The sequence below is a fragment of the Clarias gariepinus genome, chromosome 1, assembly GCF_024256425.1.
Source record: "Clarias gariepinus isolate MV-2021 ecotype Netherlands chromosome 1, CGAR_prim_01v2, whole genome shotgun sequence".
NCBI lineage: Eukaryota > Metazoa > Chordata > Actinopteri > Siluriformes > Clariidae > Clarias > Clarias gariepinus.
Window position 1 is genome coordinate 33,761,596 of NC_071100.1, and position 18,617 is coordinate 33,780,212.

The 18,617-nt window shown below is 40.0% G+C and overlaps 1 protein-coding gene across 2 annotated transcripts in view; it reads right to left on the minus strand.

The window, feature by feature from the left end:
- dhx15 (DEAH (Asp-Glu-Ala-His) box helicase 15) overlaps positions 1–17,198 on the minus strand; it is a 33,308-nt gene extending 16,110 nt beyond the window's left edge. The window contains exons 1-6 of one of the 2 annotated variants that reach the window (XM_053495594.1): positions 16,970–17,198; positions 15,193–15,538; positions 11,588–11,781; positions 9,441–9,600; positions 7,750–7,968; positions 4,672–4,839 (exon numbers count right to left, since the gene is read on the minus strand). In XM_053495594.1, the coding sequence (XP_053351569.1) occupies positions 4,672–4,839; positions 7,750–7,968; positions 9,441–9,600; positions 11,588–11,781; positions 15,193–15,538; positions 16,970–16,977 (1,095 nt within the window). In that variant the 5' untranslated portion in view covers positions 16,978–17,198. The other variant, XM_053495593.1, reaches the window with a different exon arrangement.
- Between the last annotated feature and the right edge of the window lie 1,419 nt (positions 17,199–18,617).

Here is an 18,617-nt window from a genome sequence, read left to right on the forward strand (position 1 = left end):
TCATGGCTTTGTTCACACGGACATTATTATGCTGTAAGGAATTTCTACCTCTTACTTTCGGTGAAAAGAACTGCAGTAAATAAAACCATCCTATACAGTCGTGTCAAGAGTTTGGGGAAGAACCGCACTAGTGTAACGGTCTGACTGCCACAGACTTTTGGCCATATTGTGTACATGGACGCATTCCATCAACTGTATTGCTTTATGTTTATGAAGCCAAGAACAGTCGTTTGGCTCGGGTATGTCTATCCCAGAAATGAACTAAGCAGCCTTTTCATCAGTACTATCATTAGAGTGTCGCAGGGGCATGTTACTTCTGGGTTATTAGCCAGTAAGAGAGGCAGAGAGACAGCCTAATTCAAGCCATCCTTCACTGACATCACCAGGGAAAGTGCCATACTGACAAATTAAACCCAATTTAAAATTGAGAATATATGCTTCATGTTGGGCCAAACAGCATCCGTGAAAAAAAAAAAAAAAAATTAACTAGGAAAAAAGTTGAATGTAGAACAAATAAATCGCATGTACGCCAGGCACTCATGTCCCTGTCCTTTTATTCCCCAATTGCACTTCAACCAAAGACATTTCCACAGACCCCTGTGCATATAATCCTCCTGGTGCTGATCTGCACAAATTTAGACTGCTTTAAAAAAAGAAACTGCACACCAAGCCCATAAAAAAAATCTGCCGCATTTGGAACAGAACTGTTCACTAGGCTCCTTCGCAGGTGCTCTACAGACAACATCCATACTCTCTCTCCAACTATCAACAAAGGGGGCTGATTTGCATCGTGGGCATCGTATGCCAGAGGGTCTGACAAGATGACACTTTAACAAGGTAATTTGAGCTCATCTCTATGCAACCGGGGACAGATGAGGTAGGATGCAGAGAAAGAAAAAAAAAAAAAAAAAAGAAGAAGAAAAAAAAAAAAAAAATGCCACAAGGCTAGTCAAGACACCTTTAAGAAATCGCCAGGGTGTGGGTGGAACTGCTGTCATCCCAAAGCCCGAGTCTGGGTTTATGGGCCAAGGAAGGGACCGTTTATGACTGCGCCAATTTACAACACTGCTGGCATCCCGGTTCTGCCAAATGCTTCATCAACAAGTGCCCTTCCTCCTTCCCTTCCCATATTCCAGTTAAGATGGAGTGGCTTTTGCATCCCACGAGGGCCACTTGAGCAATGTGAGCAGCGGTGTATCCATGTCACTGTTTCATGTCAACATTTCTTTGAACAGCCTAAGCAAACACCGGTTAATGTTTGAACTTTTAAAGCAGTCAGAGCCCTGGCTTACAGGCAATCAAACAAGGGGAAATTTCTGCGCCTCTGTAAACGTGGACACGGCTGGGGGAGATGAAAAGATGACATGACATAAGGCAAAGAAGAGCAGAAGAAGGAGACAGAGAGGGTGTGTGCGCGCGCGTGTACGTGTGTGGCAATACACTCCGGGGTAGCAGATTGATTTAATATAGACATCCAAAAGAAGCTGCGAAAACAGAATTCAAGACCAACAATATAGTTGAGGAAGGGTGAAAATAATTGAAAAACAATTAAATACGTATTAAAATCAATATCATCTAAGTCAAGGGGTCAGCAACCTCGAACATTTAAAAAGCCATTCAGACACGTTTCCCACAGAAAAGAAAAACACTGGGAGCCACAAAAACCCTTCTGACATTTAAAATGAAGACAACACTATTTATTTTATACATAGCATAAAGCTAAAAAACTACATATGCAAAGTTTACATGTACGTGCATGTTATTCACAAGTTCTGACACGTGTCCTTTTTGTTACACAGTGTCACTCACGACTCCAGATGTTTCGTTAATTTCTTTGTCTCGTTTTACACACACACATATATATATATATATATGACATCTAAAATGTCAAATGACTGCCATCTTAACTGTTCAACAGTTAAAGGAGTTTTTGTCCTGTCTATACCATGCTACCAGAACACCTTTTCCACAAAATAACTAAGGCATTTCAACAAAAAAAGTATTTTGCAGGTAACACACTGATTAAAATTAGAGAACAACAATGACTGTAGCATGGAAAAAGATTACAACAAAATTTTCTGAAGGTTACAACAGTCAGCTATTAGTAAGAAGTGTACAGGCTCTGAATGACTTCAGCACATCTGCGACTACAGGGCAGCACTAGTCTCTCACACTGCTCTGGTGTGATTTTGGTCCACTCTTCTTCTTGTCTCCTCCACAGTTAAGTGACCGTAGTGGGTTTCTTGGCCATAACTCCGTCGCCAAGGATTTTTCAGAGGTTCTTTATTGGGTTGTGATCAGGACAGCAGGCCATGTCATTATTTCAACGTTTTCAGTTTCAAGGAATTGCTTTACCAGTTTTGAGGTGCAACATGGAGCATTGTCATGCATGAACACTGCGGGCTGATTGGGTGATGAATGCAGGGAAAGAACCATATGTTGTTAAAGGTTCTGATAAACATTTGCATTCAATCTGCAATGTAGCTGTATAAATGGCACAACTCCTGCTGCAGAAAACATGCCCCAAACCATGACACTTCCTCCTCCACTTTTCACTGACTTCTTTACACACTTTGGGTTTAGTCTTTCTCCAGTTTGTCGCCGAACATAAATGTTTTTCATCGGGCCCACATAAATTAAACTTGCTTTCATCACTGAAGTGAACTTTGGACCAGTTATCCTCTGTCCACACAACATGCTCCTGAGCAAAGCTTACTCTAGCCTTCTAATTCTTTCTGCTAATGAGAAGTGTGGTCACTGCAGAGTGGGCTTTAAGTCCAAACGCTCTTAAACGTTGAGACACTGTATGACGAGACAGATCCTTACCCTGTTCGCTGAACTGGCGAGCAATTCCAGCTGCAGTGTGGGAACAGTTCCCCATTGAAATCCTCCGCAGCATCCTGTCCTCTCTTGTATTTGTCTTCCGTGGACGACCAGCCTTATTGGGGGACTTAAATATGTTTGTGATGTTGTAAAAATTCAATATTTTTGGAAATCACAGATTTGGAACGACCAACTTGTTTGCTATGGCTGATAAGGTCATCCCTTTGGTCTTCATCTGGACAACTTGCTGCCGCAGGCTTTCAGTCACTTTAGAACGGCCCACCATCTTGCAGAGTCAGTAAAACTGGAAGTTAGGCTGCCAGTTAAATAGGGGTTGACAGGTAATTAAGGAAATTAGCACCAGGTGCGAGATTAACACCAATAACTGGGAGGTATCTAAAAGTGTTCTCTAATTTTGATCAGTGTGTTTTCTGCAAAATAATGTTTTTTGTTGAAATGCCTTAGTTATTTTGTGGAAAAGATGTTCTGTTAGCATGGTATAGACACGACAAAAACTCCCTCAACTTTTCAGCAGTAAAGATGACATTATTCCTGAATTGTTAATAATTGTTAATTTGTTAATAATTGCTTATAAATTGTTCTCTTATATATATAGTATATTGCACTTAGGAAATCAATGAACTGCTACAAAGAAAACAAAATCGTATTTCTGCATGCAACAAGAAAAATTTTGAACAAAAAGATGCTGGGTTGAAGGTTACTTTTTAAATAAAATATTCAATGTCTATTTGAGCCCTCCTTGTATTTATGGCACAAAAAGCCGAACTTAAATTATCCACCTGCAGCAAACCAAAATGCTGCCTGCCATCACTCTTTGATCGTGTGTACTGAAGTGTGCAGTCAGCGGTCAAATTAATATATTTACTATCATTATTATCAATGATTACCTAATACCTCACAATTTCAACTTCAATTAAATCAAGAAATCCTTAATATTATTACGGCTAGTAATCTGCAAGATATAAAATCAAGACATATTTAATAAATTATTATTATTATTATTATTATTATCAACCGAGCTCAAAAAGCCCAATAAATCACGTGCCGGCGGGTGTTGCACATCGCAATAGGAGGTTCTGATGCATACTTTGAGCGACGAAAAATTAAACATGTTTTATTTTAATGTTACAAGATCACCAAAATCTTTAAATTTGGAACTACATTTGGAAAAAAATAATAAATCAATAAAATAAATTTCAATTAATACTTTATTACTAATTTTACAAAGTCACAGGGAGCCATAGGAGGGGGATAAAAGAGCCACAGGTGGCTCCGGAGCCGACCTCTGATCTAGTGGAATGACTTGCAAGAAACGGTACAGGTGACTGCAACAGAATCGTTCGCCTTCGGATTACAGATAACGGAAGTAAAGACGGATGAGAATAGTGTGGAATTAAAAATATACACACGAGGAAAGAATGTAAATGTTGAACATTTTATGATGGAAAAATAAAAAGACCACAGGGATGGATAAAAGCCAAAGCAGCATGATGGAGGTCATCGTGTAAGGGGTGAAACCCATCAACGGCGAGATCCATGGACTAAGACTGCATGAGTAATACTGAGCTATTTTAGAGAAGAGGATCACATGCTGATTTAAAAGGGGGGGAAAAAAGAAAAGAAGGAAAAAAAAACAAAAAAAAACAACATATGCTGTGAGTCAATGCTGCACCAAAGCTTGAGGCAAGGACGAGACTTTAATGACGTCCTAGCACCACTCGGCATTCTGAGAGGTTCTCATGCCGTTTCCATCCTCTCCGTCTCATTCTCATTAGCAACGAACGATCAAGAACATTGTTTTAAAATTTTTATATCTAAATATTTTACCTTTCTACCGATGGCCCCGCTAGGCTTGCGAGGCGGCGGTGGCTCGAAAATCCTTTGCTGCTGCTGTGGTGGTAGCGTGGAGTAGAGGGGGATGATTTTGATATCGCCCACTTCGGGGCCGAGGTCGTCGATTTCCCGTTTGATCCGCTTGCAGGCTTCGTCGATTTCCTGAAAGGTAAAAAAGAAGATGCGACACAACAAGTGATGCTTGAGTGGCCTAGTAATACCTGGCTGCAGAGCGAAAAACAATCTGCCTTCAGCAACAAAGCAGAAATGTGTCATGTTTTTAAAGCTTTGTTTACATGGGCCTGCAGTAACTTTTTTTAAACTCCTTCTGACCCCAAATATCACATTAACTAGTCCTGGAACAGATTCCAGAGGCATAAAATGCAAACAGTGCTGAGGCTTCGGTGCTTCAGATCAAGTGTACTTTGTGAGCTAGTTGCGACATGGATGAGAAAATTAAACCTGGAGAGCATGCTGCTTGGATGAACTTCCTGTGGTTCTGCTGTCTAAAGCAATAGTCACAAGCACACACACACACAAACACACACACAGGCAGGCAGTGGGTTCATTATTCCAGATGGCAATGTAGTAAGGGTAATGTGAAATGAGAAAGCTGCACTGGTGCATAAACAGAAGCAAGTCACAAAGGATTGGTTAAGTGAGGGCAAACACTGCAGACGTACTGGGCTTACACACAAACGGGGCCTCGAGGAACCGGCGAAAAATCTGACAACCAACACTAAGATTTACAAACACAGCCAAGGTAACTGACTGTGAAATGCTTCTAAGAGCTAAAATAAATTTTCATCGATTAAACAAGTGGATAGACAATGACACGACAACATGGACGATGTCTAATTCAGACTTTCAGACTGCTGGAGTCAAGCAGATCAACACTAAGAATTTTCAAACAGTTCATATGCGTTGGAATTCAGGAGGGGGGGGGGGATTTGGCCAGGTCAAGAGTTGATTCAGACATCAAATAAAACTTACACCTTATAAGGCTTTCAGATGCAGCGTATATTATTACTGAAACATTATGGACCAAAAAAAAAAAAAACTACCTATACACTACTACCATCCTGAGGCTCATGTGTGTATTGCAACTCTCTCTGGCTACAGATCCAGCACTCAGTCAGATCTTTCGTGTCAAACAAATAGCATGATTATTTCTCACATACAAGGAGAGCAGATTAATAACACTGCAGCAACCTCTACTAATCTATATTTCCCCAAGACTGATCAAAGAGACTGATTGTGAGGTCCGAGGAAGGCCCATGGATTCATTTCCACTCCCGAGTAAAGAGCTGGCAATTATTATTCAGCCCATGTTGGCTCTGGCATTAGTGTTATACCAAATATACGAGCACAGCTTTGGGGCCATGTGGTAGTCCTAGCACACACAGACTTATTCTCAGGGGTACAATGTGTGTGTAAATCGTGCTGGTGGCCATGTGCCTTTTAATCAAAGCCTTTCCATGGCAGCTCGAGACAGAGTAAATGTGAATTGATTGATCAAATTAGCTAAAGTATTAATAGACCATTAGCTCTGGGGATGCAGCAGCTGTCGGAAGAACGGGCACCGGGGGAGACGGGCCGGGGGGCTGTGCCCGACAAGTGCGACTGCACCTGGGACACCACCACCAACACCAGCCCACTGACTCGACGGCTCTTTATAAACATTCTTGAAACGCTCTTTTTAATCTGCCCAGTGGAGATGCAAATTAGTTGGAACAGATGCAAGCTGGTTTGGGACTAATTCGAGCCACCACAGTTGTACAAATAACAGATTTTCATTTGTAGAAAGCTTGTTTAAGATGGAGAAAATACCAAGCATCCATTTCTTGTTGTATTTCGTACAAAGGAAAACAAGAAAAGGAAATGAAATCCAAAAAAAAAAATGTATCAAAGATCAGCTTCTAAATATTTCTGATTGGAAACCTGTAACAATGTCAGGTGATTTATATAATATATAATTATAGGAGTTGTTATATAACTTTTTTAGGCTATTAGTACTTTAGTGTTTTCATCTGGATTCATGTAGACAAAAAAAATAAATACTCCCAAAATAAAGCTAATGTATTCTGTACTATGAAAGCAGTCATTATTTGAGCAAATCTGAATGCGAGGACAAAAGGACACAGCCCCAAAGTTGTACTTGAAACGAGATGAAGGTTATGAAGAAATATATTGAAGCTAAGCTCAAAGGAGGGGGAGCGCTTCAGGTGTTCATTAATCTTTTGATTTCTTCGATGAGCTGCGCTACAAAAACTAAAAGAACAAAAACTGTCCCCTGTCCATATACTTATGAAACAAAGTACACAAAGCACACAAAAAAAACAAAAACAAAAAAAAAACACAGCAGGACACTGCTGACCCATCATCTGAGACCTTATTTATCATTCTGGCCGTGCGTCCAAGTCCCACTTCCACTTGGGTGAGCACAAGTTGTAAGAAAAGGAAGAGAGGGGAAAAAAAAAAAAAAAAAAAACAACAACAAATGACTTAATTTCAGGCCTGAATTTGGGTCACGCACACACACAGCGCCATCACACATGCTGGCTCTTTACCCAAGCACCAAGGCCAGCTGCGTCTGTGGCCCGTATCAATCTCAGCGCTGATCTTCCCAGCTCAGGGTGGCCGTTATAGAGGCGTCTGTGCAAAATTAATGTGTACGTCTTTATTTAAAAAGCAGTTTGTTCACACACGCCTGTCACGCCTATGTCGACAAGGGTGCTTGTTTATAACTGAGGGGTTCGTACTGCAAAGAGCTTGATTTTTTTACAGGCACAGAGAGACAAGGTCAAAATGTATTTTGCGGGCATGAATCATAAGGTTGAAACGCCCCGGGATGGTGCACATTTCGCACTTTATTATAGCTGAGGTTTCAGTCTGCGAATCCACTGACTCACTGTTTGTGCGGCGCACGCAAGCTGCACGGTGCGAGAGGGCGACCGTTTTATCGGAATCATTACGCATCGCTTCTAGCACCTGCTTTTCTTCGTGTACCAGCTGGGCAGTTTCGGAATGCTAACACCGTACCACAAGACCTCCTGAGTGATATGGCCTCACCTCCTGTCCTGTGAGGAACAGCAGAACGTCTCCCTCGTCTTCCTCGCACATGTGGATCTGGATGACCGTCCTGATGGCCGCCTCCAGGTAGTCACGCTCGGGCTCCGGCGTGTAGAAGATCTCTACGGGGTGCGTTCTGCCGGGGATGGTAAGCAAGGGGCAGCTGTCGAAGTACACCTGGAACTTTCCAGCATCCAAGGTGGCGCTCATGACGATAACCTGAGGCAAAGAGAACAAAGTTACCACCAGCTCAGTGGTTACTGATGGGAAGGAATGACTTCGCAAAATAAAATAAAAACCTGCAGTAATACTTCACACTCAAAAAAATAAAAAATAAATAAAAAAACTCAGCTGTTCACTAAAAGAAGTAAGCCACTGAATCATTCGTTAAGCGGCGGATATGGTACGACACACAGGGGGCTACACCTACCGCATTCTGCTGCTTGGGCAAAGTTCAATCTTCCCTGAAATCCTATTTATCTAAAACTTAACCTCGCTTTCACTCAACACTCCGAGGTCCACCTCAGTGCCTTTCTGCACTACGAGACATCATAATTGCTCTTTACCGAGGGACATTTAACTTCAAATTTATATGAGAAGATGAGGATCGGAGCTTACTTTGTAGTCACCTAGACCTCATTTAACACTTCCTGAACAAACGTAGAACCTTTGATTTGATCCTGACAACAAGCGGTCATTACCCATCTGCTTTATGAGAACCAAGTTCAGCACGTCGAGGCCATAAAAGGCAATGTGCTTCTGCTCCCTCAGGGTTGATTGCCTTAAAATGGGGTGACCAGAGGCCAGAATAAACTCTGCTAGAGGGGGAGAAAAAAAAATAAAAAAATCAAACTGGCCTTTTGCATTTCCCAGAGTAATGGCCGCATTAGTCTGAGAACAAACAACCACACAGCTGTCAGTGCTTTCAGCAATGGAGGAGCTTCATTAGAGAGTGCCAGACAAAGTTAAAAGCAATCGTTTAAAAACGGAGCAAAGTGCGGGGATACGCCCACAAGATCGTCACTATTAAAAGATTTCTTTTAATGAACCAAGCTTAAGTTTACGCACAACTAAAAACTCTCTCAGCCATCATGCATCACTAAAAGAAATAGACTGATTTGGCCTTTTGGGTCGATTCCGAATTAATGAGCTTTAGAGAGTAATGATCATAATTCCTCTTAATTAATGACCATTCAATCTGGCCCTTTTTTTTTTTTTTTTGGCAAACCAAACTTGAAATAAAGAAACATCGCCCTCGAAATCAACAGTTAATAAGGAAAAGAAGGGGGAGAAAAAAACAAAAAAAAAAAAAACAGTAGAGACACTGAATAAGGCGGTACATTACTGCGGATAACGTTCCTGACTGCAGCGGCAGCGTCGTGCTGCTCTCCCATGGAGCGGAACATCGCCAGAATCACATATCAGCATTCAGTCGCTCAAAGCAGCTACCAAGGAAATAACTTTTGATGAGGTTCCAGGGTTCAGGTGACAAGATCATGTTACAGAATCCCTTCCGCAACAGACACTAAGCTGTCACTAAGTGGTCCTAAAAAAACATCTGCTTATCTATTTTTTTTTTCCCTCCCCAGCTTAAACTGAAACTAAAATGTAGAGATGGATTGTACGACGTGACTGAAAAAACAATGTTAAACAGATTCGGATTTCTCTCTCTCTCTCTCACACACACCTACCTTTAAGTCTGTTCTCTGACGAACGACTTCTTTGAGCACGCCCATCAGAATATCTGTAGCCAGTGTGCGCTCATGAGCCTCGTCCAGAATAATTACTCCGTATCGCTCAAGCAGCGGGTCGTTCATGGCCTCTCTGAGTAACATACCATCAGTCATGTACCTAGATTTGGGAAATAACCAGAAAGAGAGTCTAAATTCTGTACCAATAACACATTTCAAAACAAGTACAACAGCCCTGATATATTAGGAGGCATGTTTTAAAAGCATTATGAACACAATGCATTCATGTGATACTCATTAATTTTTCATTTATACCACCCATCCTGTACAGGGATGCAAGGGCCTGGAGCCTGTCCAAGTAGACTATGGGCACGAGGAAGGGTACACCCACAATACAGGCAATTTGGGAACTAACCTATCAGGTCTGTGGGAGGAAACTGGAGTACTTTGAGGAAACCCACCAAAGACAGGGAGAAACACACAGCATACAGACCCGAGGCGGAAATCGAACCTTAGACCTTACCTACCTATATGGCACAATTTATAAATATAAACCTGAACAATGAGATTTGTCTACTATCATACAACCATGTAGATCCAGGACTATGGATAAAACTATAGTTCTCTCCCTATTGGTGTGACACAGCGTTAATTCATTACACACACAGTGTTAATTCATTGCTAGCAGGCATAAATAGTTTGTAATAAATCATTCCGAAAGCCATTTCTGATTTGGAAAAAAAAAAAAAAAAAAAAAAAAAAACATGTACTGAGAACTGGCAATGGACATGCTGATGTGTTCACTATCAGTAGCTGGCTGAGGAGAGCACGTGTTTTAAGTACAACAAGGATTTTTTTTTTTCTTGGCTTGTGAGACATTTCCATTCCAATGGGCGCTCTCCTGGCATTGTTTCCTGCATTGGTGCCAACACTGGAGTGAGCACTGTGGTTTGTTTACGTATATATATATATATATATATATATATATATATATATATATATATATATATATATATATAAATAAAAATAAGGCTAGAACCTCTTACAGTCGCAGAGAGATGAAAAACTTGGACATAGCTTGAAGGTTGGTTTATACATATGCACTTATTTTATTTGGTGGTTGGGGGGGGATTATGGGTTAACATGACACACTAAAAGACTTTAAAAAATTTTTTTTTAAATCACAGAAACACACTAATCTGCTGAGGTGGCAATGAGGGTCTGATTATACACTTGGAAACCTGAGCAGATGTTTCATCCATGATTCTAATTAGACCTTCAGTGTAACACAAAAACATCATGTGGGAACAGAAATCTAAGCACTAAAAGTGCAAACATTACGATTTTTCCCTTATCACACGACTTCCTATTTCCTATAGACCTCTGCACTGTCCCAATCTCCCTAAACACAGTGTGATACTTCAACAAATATCCTGCACCTAAAACTGATGAAAACTTGCTGTTAGGTTTGTCAAAACGGCTTTTGAAAACGAGAAAACACTCTCACCCGGGCGGTTATAAATAAACGGCACAAGCAGGTTTCCTTTTCTGCGTTTCATGGGTCGCTTGCCAATAAGTTCGCAATATTGTATCAGGGGGAGAGAAAAAAAAATGTTTATGGAAAAATAGGTTTGTTTTATTGTGGCATGAGGCTTTACACTGACTGCAGCCATCATCATAAAAGGCAGACTGATCAGTCTGTATGATTACACACTGCTTTCTGTATTTCTAATTCAATTTCAGTACTGACACAAAGTAGCGATTTTCTTTCATCATTCTTTTTATAAAACCCAAAGCTCTCCTTTATTTTTGGTTCCAGGACTTTGTGTGTTTTGCTTGTTCGTGATCTGTAAATGAAGCGTTAGATACGTCACTGCCTCTTCGACACCTACACAAGCATCCACACACACCATACCCTGCTCACAACTGCAGAACTACATCAGTGCTTAACATTTTTGTGCATGGCTAAAGCTGTAGACATCATGTTTTAAAAAGATACACATCTATGACATTTTACATAATCGTGAAAATGACGCCCAAAAATACCATCCAAATCACAAATCCACGTGGGAAATATTCTACATGCACTCTAATAAGCTGCCAACGGTCATTACTTTCCTGTTCAGGCATTTCATGTACGGACTCACTTGAGAATGGTTTTTGCCGAGCTGCAGTCCTCAAATCTGATAGAATAGCCAACTTCCTGTCCCAGCATGACATCCATCTCATCTGCCACTCGCTGTGCCACACTCATGGCCGCCACTCGGCGGGGCTGGGTACAGGCTACGCCACGCTTGGGCCCCGGCAGGGAACGCACCATATCCACACACCACTGAGGAATCTGTGGGGAGACACACACACACACAACATGACACACAAGCACTTACTAATCATTTGTTCATCTCTGCAGTAAACACACAGTGTACTGGCAGTCCAAAGGCTGGCTGGGTAGTAAGTAACAAAAGAAGTGAGACTGAACAAGTCAGTCAGTTGGTCAATGAGCAAATTACATTTCCTGGCCAGTTTATAGGTATAACCCCATCTTATCTGAGGAGGTGGGGGGATAAATAAAAAAATCTTCCAGATAATCTTAACGCATGGGGAATAAAACATTTCCCGATCAGGGAAAAAATAAACGATCAGGATAGCAGTCATAACAGAGGTACTGATATTAGACTGTGAGCATCATATCGCTCAGCTCGTAACTGCAGTCTGAATTACAGCTCTACTTATTAGCATAAGCAGAAATGATGCAAATAAGGCACTGCTCCTTTCAATGCCGAACCGAAAATCAGCATTCATTAATGCGGTGCCTTTCTTTTTTTAGAAACATGCTGCAGGGTGCTAATCACGTTCTTTGTGAATACAGGTCTTCGCTTGACAACTCTCAGACTCATTAAGGCAGCTGTTTGTCGTTTGCATTAACATTACAGCATCTTTCACACTTTATTTTTTTTTGAAGAGGGAAGAATCTGTACTATGGAAACAAAAAGTACATTATTAAAAAAAAAAAAAAAAAAAAACAGTCTCAGAAAGGGTCAAATTACTGGCCGGCATCAAGCAAAGAAAACAACTAAAAGGTATTTTAAAAAAGCAGAGTTAGGTTATGACCTATACCCTGCCCAGGTCTATCATAACACATTTCTGTCTGGCCAGCAAGGTCAAAGATAAACCACACTAATTTCTGGTTATTTTATTTAATAAATTAATTAAAATTAAGAAAATTAAGAAATTATCTAATATTTGATTTTATCCATAAATTCCAGTAAAACACATGTTTAGTTCCTCGTGTCACACGTGAATAAAGCTTAGTTTAGCTTAGGTAGTTGCAGATTCCCCTATTGAGTCTGAGGTGACTGATGCGCATCTAGAGCAAGTTGTACAATCAACGTGCACTATAAAGCATAAAGCTGATGTCGAATGTACATTTTTGATAAGTCATAACTTTTCATGGACATCAGTGGTAAAGCCGCAGGCTTAGTTTGCAACGAACATAACTGGGTTAAAAAACTACAACTTATGGTGTCACTTTGTGACAAGACACACAGAGAAATGCAGAACCTTGTCAAACAAGTCAGGACCCACGGCGCATTGATAGATAAACACCAAAAAATTAGCAAGTACTTTTTTTTTAAAGAAGAAAAAAAAAAACATCACATTTGTTCTGCCTATACGACAACAGTATTGTTTAGTCTTGATTTTAGTTTTTGACATTGGGAAGTCGCAGTGGATTGCTTAAAAAAATAAATTAATAAAAAAAACATTATGTACATGTGAAGGTCAGATCAGGAGATGTACTTTTTTGGATTTTTTTTTTAATTATTTATACGTTTGGTTGTCAAGTAAATTCTTATTAAAGTTAAAACAGGAATACATAATGGAGGCGGCACTTGTCACTATATCCCTGAAGTTGTGCTGCTTTACATACAATTTTTTTAAAGCGTTTTAAATTAATTTAAATGTTCATAAGATGCTGTTCAGGGAAATCTCTGATATAACAAATGCTGAAAAATAAGTGTAAGTGCACAGCATGTTTCCTATATTTAATATTAAATGGTAAAATTTAAATATAAGGAGAAAGTTTGTGCGGCCCACAACAAACATGGGTTTCTCATTTGGCGCACTGCTTGTCCCTGCTGGACAGTTAAGAACTTCCAACTCTGTGGCAGAAATGATCATATTAAAAAAATAATAATAATAAAAAAAAAAAAAAAACACTAATGGTGATTAACACTTGAAGTTGCACTGTAAAAAGAAAAACTGATGATAGAAATCACGACTACATTTAATGGGGAGGGTAAAAGCATTTCCATACATAGTGTGATGAGAACTCGTAAAACTGGGACTAAACAGCTGTGACTGCAAAAGAAAAACACTTGTTAGTAAGACTAATCAGTAACAAGGTTTCAGTTTGTTAGGGGGTGTGAAGAATGGACTTGTGAGCAATAGAAAAAAAAATAATAATAATAAAAAAAAAATCATGGGGTCTGAAGTGGTCAGACTGTACTTATTCCAGAGTGTTGGACACGTCAGAGCAAGAATTGAAGCATACTAGACACTGTACAAGCCCCTGAAGGCAGTGTTATGATCTGGTGTTGCTTCGGTTGATCATGTCTAGACTCAAAAACATTATGCAGCTATAAAATGTCCAGGGATGACCAGAATGTACTGAATGACCAGGTTTTCACATCTATATTTTTCTCCCCTGATGGAACTCAAATAGGACTTAAATAGTGAAAAAGTGGTTCTGGGAGGATGAGGAATTATTTTCATACATGGACCGGACAACGTTTTGTGCCAAAGCTAAAAGCAGTCAAATGACATCTTGAAGTGCAAGACTTTTTTGGGGTCAGGCAGTGTAGATGTATAAATAGAAATATAATTTAGTTTAACTAATCTGTCACATGCAGCCTTTTTGCAAATATGACTTCATTACCTACTAGTGCAAATCAGTGCAATTGTTTTCTGTGGCAAAGAATTTTGCTTTCTTGTTCTAAACTTAGTTTTAGAGTTTAAGATTTTGGCTTATAAGCAGATCTGAGTTTGATGGAGATTACCGGTCTCAATTTCTTTTTTCTATGTTGGATAACATCATTAAAATGTTCTTTATAAAACCATAACTAAGCAAAATTTTACTTCTGAAGGAAGTTTATCATAGTTGTGTGATTGATGCTCAATTAAAGCTTAAGCGGTACAGATATGTGCTGGAAACACAGAACAGGTCAATGATAAAAAAAAAAGATACATGTGCTTATATGGAAGTCTAGATGGTGTGTGTTAACAGGGAAGCATCAGACTACAAACGGTGTATTTGTGTTTTTTGGATATGGCAAGTAGGAAAAAAAGTTCTCATTACTTTACTCAGTACTCATTAAAGGGAAATTTTTTACCACTACTAGAGCATGGGAATGAGGTCACAAAAACATAGAACTGAACACATTATGATAATTTTTAAAAAACTGTGATCATGCGTATGTTTGCCTACGTGACCCATTTTCAAAGTTTTTGGTCAGTCATGTTGGGGTAGTTGGTTTAAAATAAACTGGATTTTAGTTTATCATATTGCTTTTTTTAATGCTGAAAATACGATGCCCTATATATGTTTATTAAACATAAAATAATGGCTAAAATGCTCTAAGCTTTTTGGGCTACAGCAAGGTTTTACCTAACCACTTATCAGTGCTTTACTCTAGATTATATATCAAGTCTTAAACAGCCATGTGCATGTATGTGTGCCTGCCGTCTAACAAACCTGTGTGGTCTTTCCAGAGCCGGTCTCTCCCACCAGGACAAAGCTCTGATGGCGTGTGAGGATCTCGTGGAAACGCTCTTTGTACTCCCAGACAGGAAGCTGCAGGCGCTTCTTGAGGATCTCGTAGTAGCGTGGCGTGTGAGGGAGGTTGGTGAAGGGGTTGACTTGCTGATGGATAGCCGTCTGTTTCAGAGGAATCATCCCGCCTCCAGACGCCGCGCTCATGCTCAGGGCCGAGTTTGGAGCTTTGCTGTCCCTGTCTCGTTCCCGGTCTCTGTCACGATCTCTGTCACGATCCCGGTCCCGGTCTTTTGACCTTTCATCTCGATCTCTGTCACGGTCTTTTCTGTAGTGGATGGAAGAGACGATTGGAAATTAAAAACCTTCTGTTCTAACATTGATATACTAATGTTCGGACATGAACTAGATATTATCCGGGTAGTGCGTCATCAATTCTATTACACAGAGTGTCCCGAAAGATTTAAGCAGCTGCATGAGCATGGTTAGCACATGTTTGTGTGTATGTGATGCTGGCTCAAGATAGTGAATTATATAAGGACTACTAACCTGAACAGACACACTAAGAGAGAGAGCTGGCAAGTTATTTAATTTAAGAAACTCATTACACTCATTCCAGTAACATACTTCTTACAGGTACAGCTAGATACGTGTGATTGATAACCAGGCAACTGAGGAATGTTAAAAGTACTTGATATTCTGCCTCAAGCTCTTGTCAACAGCTAGCCATAGTGAACTCCAATGCCGCAGTTACTAGCAAGCTAGCTGCTTAGCCGTAGCACATTCATACTTAGTGGGTCAAACTAAATACTGCTTCATAAAGGCTGCTACTTTAAAAGCTTTAGAAAATTTAAAAATTGGTTTTGTACTCAGTCTGCTGAACAATGTTTTTTAAAACAGTCACTAGCTACCGAGCTAACTGGCTGGCTGTTTTCCTGGAATACCGGGTGGCGGCAAACACGTTAGCTAGCTAGCTAGCACAATCATATCACCAGGACTAAGGGATTGCTTAGAATTCTGTTGCCATAGTGAACGTTTTAGTTCGCTATAAGGATAACCCGGGTCGTTTAAAGCAACTAACTGTTATTTTAAAATGCGTTGGAATAAAAAACAGGCCAACGAGACCAAACTGATTTAGGTTAGCTAGGCTAGAGCATGGGCTGTATCCCAAATTCAGCGCTCGCACCCTTCGTTAGGACACTACACATCCTATACGTAATAAACGAATCTATGCACTACGTAGTGCACGTTATATTGAGTGAGGTATCAATTTGGGATACGACCTGCGGCGCTAATCTCCAGCGCTACCCGCAGCAGTCGAGGCAAAGACCCACGTGTTGCGGCAGCGTTCGGGCAACGATACAAAACGAGCTAATCGACTAGTGTCGTGGTCATCAGTTATAATCCGAAAACATATTAGAAAATTTGACAATTCGTAATGTAATCCAGATTATTTTAACGCGTGGGCAGCACCAGTGCATGGCTAGTCCGACACAAAGAGGCTGATCGGCCGGGCCGGACACCGCGCAGAGGACAACAAACGTTCAAACCCATAATTTTGCATTAAACCTACCCGTCTGACGATCTCTTTTTGCTCGACGAATAATCATCACCTAAATCCAACCGATGTCGCTTAGACATTCTGTACAATAAGCGTTAACAATTTCAAAACGAAAAGAGATCGTGGTCGATTATTCCAAACAAACCCACACAGTGCTCAGCACTGTTCAACGACAAGATGGCGACCGGAAGCACTTACCTCATCATACTTATTCCTGAGACTGAGATAGCGGGAAATACTCGCGAGGAAGCGATCAACAGAGGTGGATAGAACAGGCCAGTGGCAACAGTTACTACTGCAGGAAATGTTTCATGAGTTTATTCGCCGACGGAGCGCTTTGCTGGATTAAAATGCGTAAATTAGAGCAGCTCTGCTTTCTAGACCGGGAGAGGATGTTGTATCTTTAGCGCCAAATTCCCGCTGCAGTGTCGACCTTGACCGCTAGGGGCTCTAGTAAGCGAAGAGTGGTCATTATGGGGGGAAAAAAAGCATGCCGCTGAACTTGAACTCACCAGCGTTACCGCCTTCTGGGTGTATTTCCGAGTTAAAGTCTTATATATATATATATATATATATATATATATATATATATATAACAAATATAAAAGAATATAAAGATAATATAGTTTTTAATAAGTATCTTATTTGAAGTTATATAAAACTTAATTTATAGATATTTATATTAATATATTATTATAAATATATAAATTAAGTTTTATGTGTGTGTGTGTGTGTGTGTGTGTGTGTGTGTGTGTATGTAATCATGCTACAATGAACCACGAAGGGCATGTACAGTTGTTGATCTCATAATATCTAAGACTCGAAAAGCCACAGGTTAATAAATAACATTGAAATTAACTGAATAAGAATTTATCCAATTTACAGTGACTTGGTGGCCTAGTGGTTAGGACTGTTGCCTTACACCTCCAGGGTCTGTTGGGACCTGTTTCAGTTATTATATTTTTATATGTATAATGTTTCACATTTTAAAAGGGACCTATTATGCAAAATTCGCTTCAGTCTTAGATGTTCAGAGTCTCCTGGGTGTGTGTATACAAAACAAAAATATAATAAACAAAAACATTTCCTGCTTTTCTTTTTTTTTTTTTTTTGGCTCTTTTTTCATGCTTGCTTTGTCCATTGTTCTCTCTCTTTGGGGTTCCCCCAGCTGGCTTCCTAGTATATACTTGCATATTCCAAGCATAACTAAAAAATGCATCACAAGTTGTCTATAATTTTTCTTCATATTTTCTTGGCTTGTTAGGCGTGCACAGAACTCGACTCGTTAAGGCACCCTCTGACCTCTGTATGACATCTGTTTCTGCTGTTTATTATGTATGATAACTCTTATGCTGTTTTACTCTTTCACTGTTTCATGATTCCCCCATGACGCTTAAAAGATCAACAGGTGCATGTTTTTGTGGTTAACTGGGCCAATGTGGTTGGAAAACAGACGGTTCTTGGGACAGTTTTAAGCTACCCCTTGAACACTGTCACCATTGTCCCATAGAAAATACACACATGGTATTACAGCAGTGGACAAAAGTTTTGAGAATGGCACAAATATTAATTTTCACAAAGTCTGCTGCTACAGAGTTTTGGATCGTTTTGTCAGATGTTACTATGATATACTGAAGTATAATTAGATGCGTTTTATAAGTGTCAAATGCTTTTATTGACAATTACATTAAATGTATGCAAAAAGTCAATATTTGCTGTGTTGACACTCCTTTTTCAAGATCTCTCCAATTAACCCTGACATGCTGTCAGTCAACTTCTGGGCCACATCCTGATTGATTCCAGCCCATTCTTGCATAATCAATATTTGGAGCCTGTCAGAATTTGT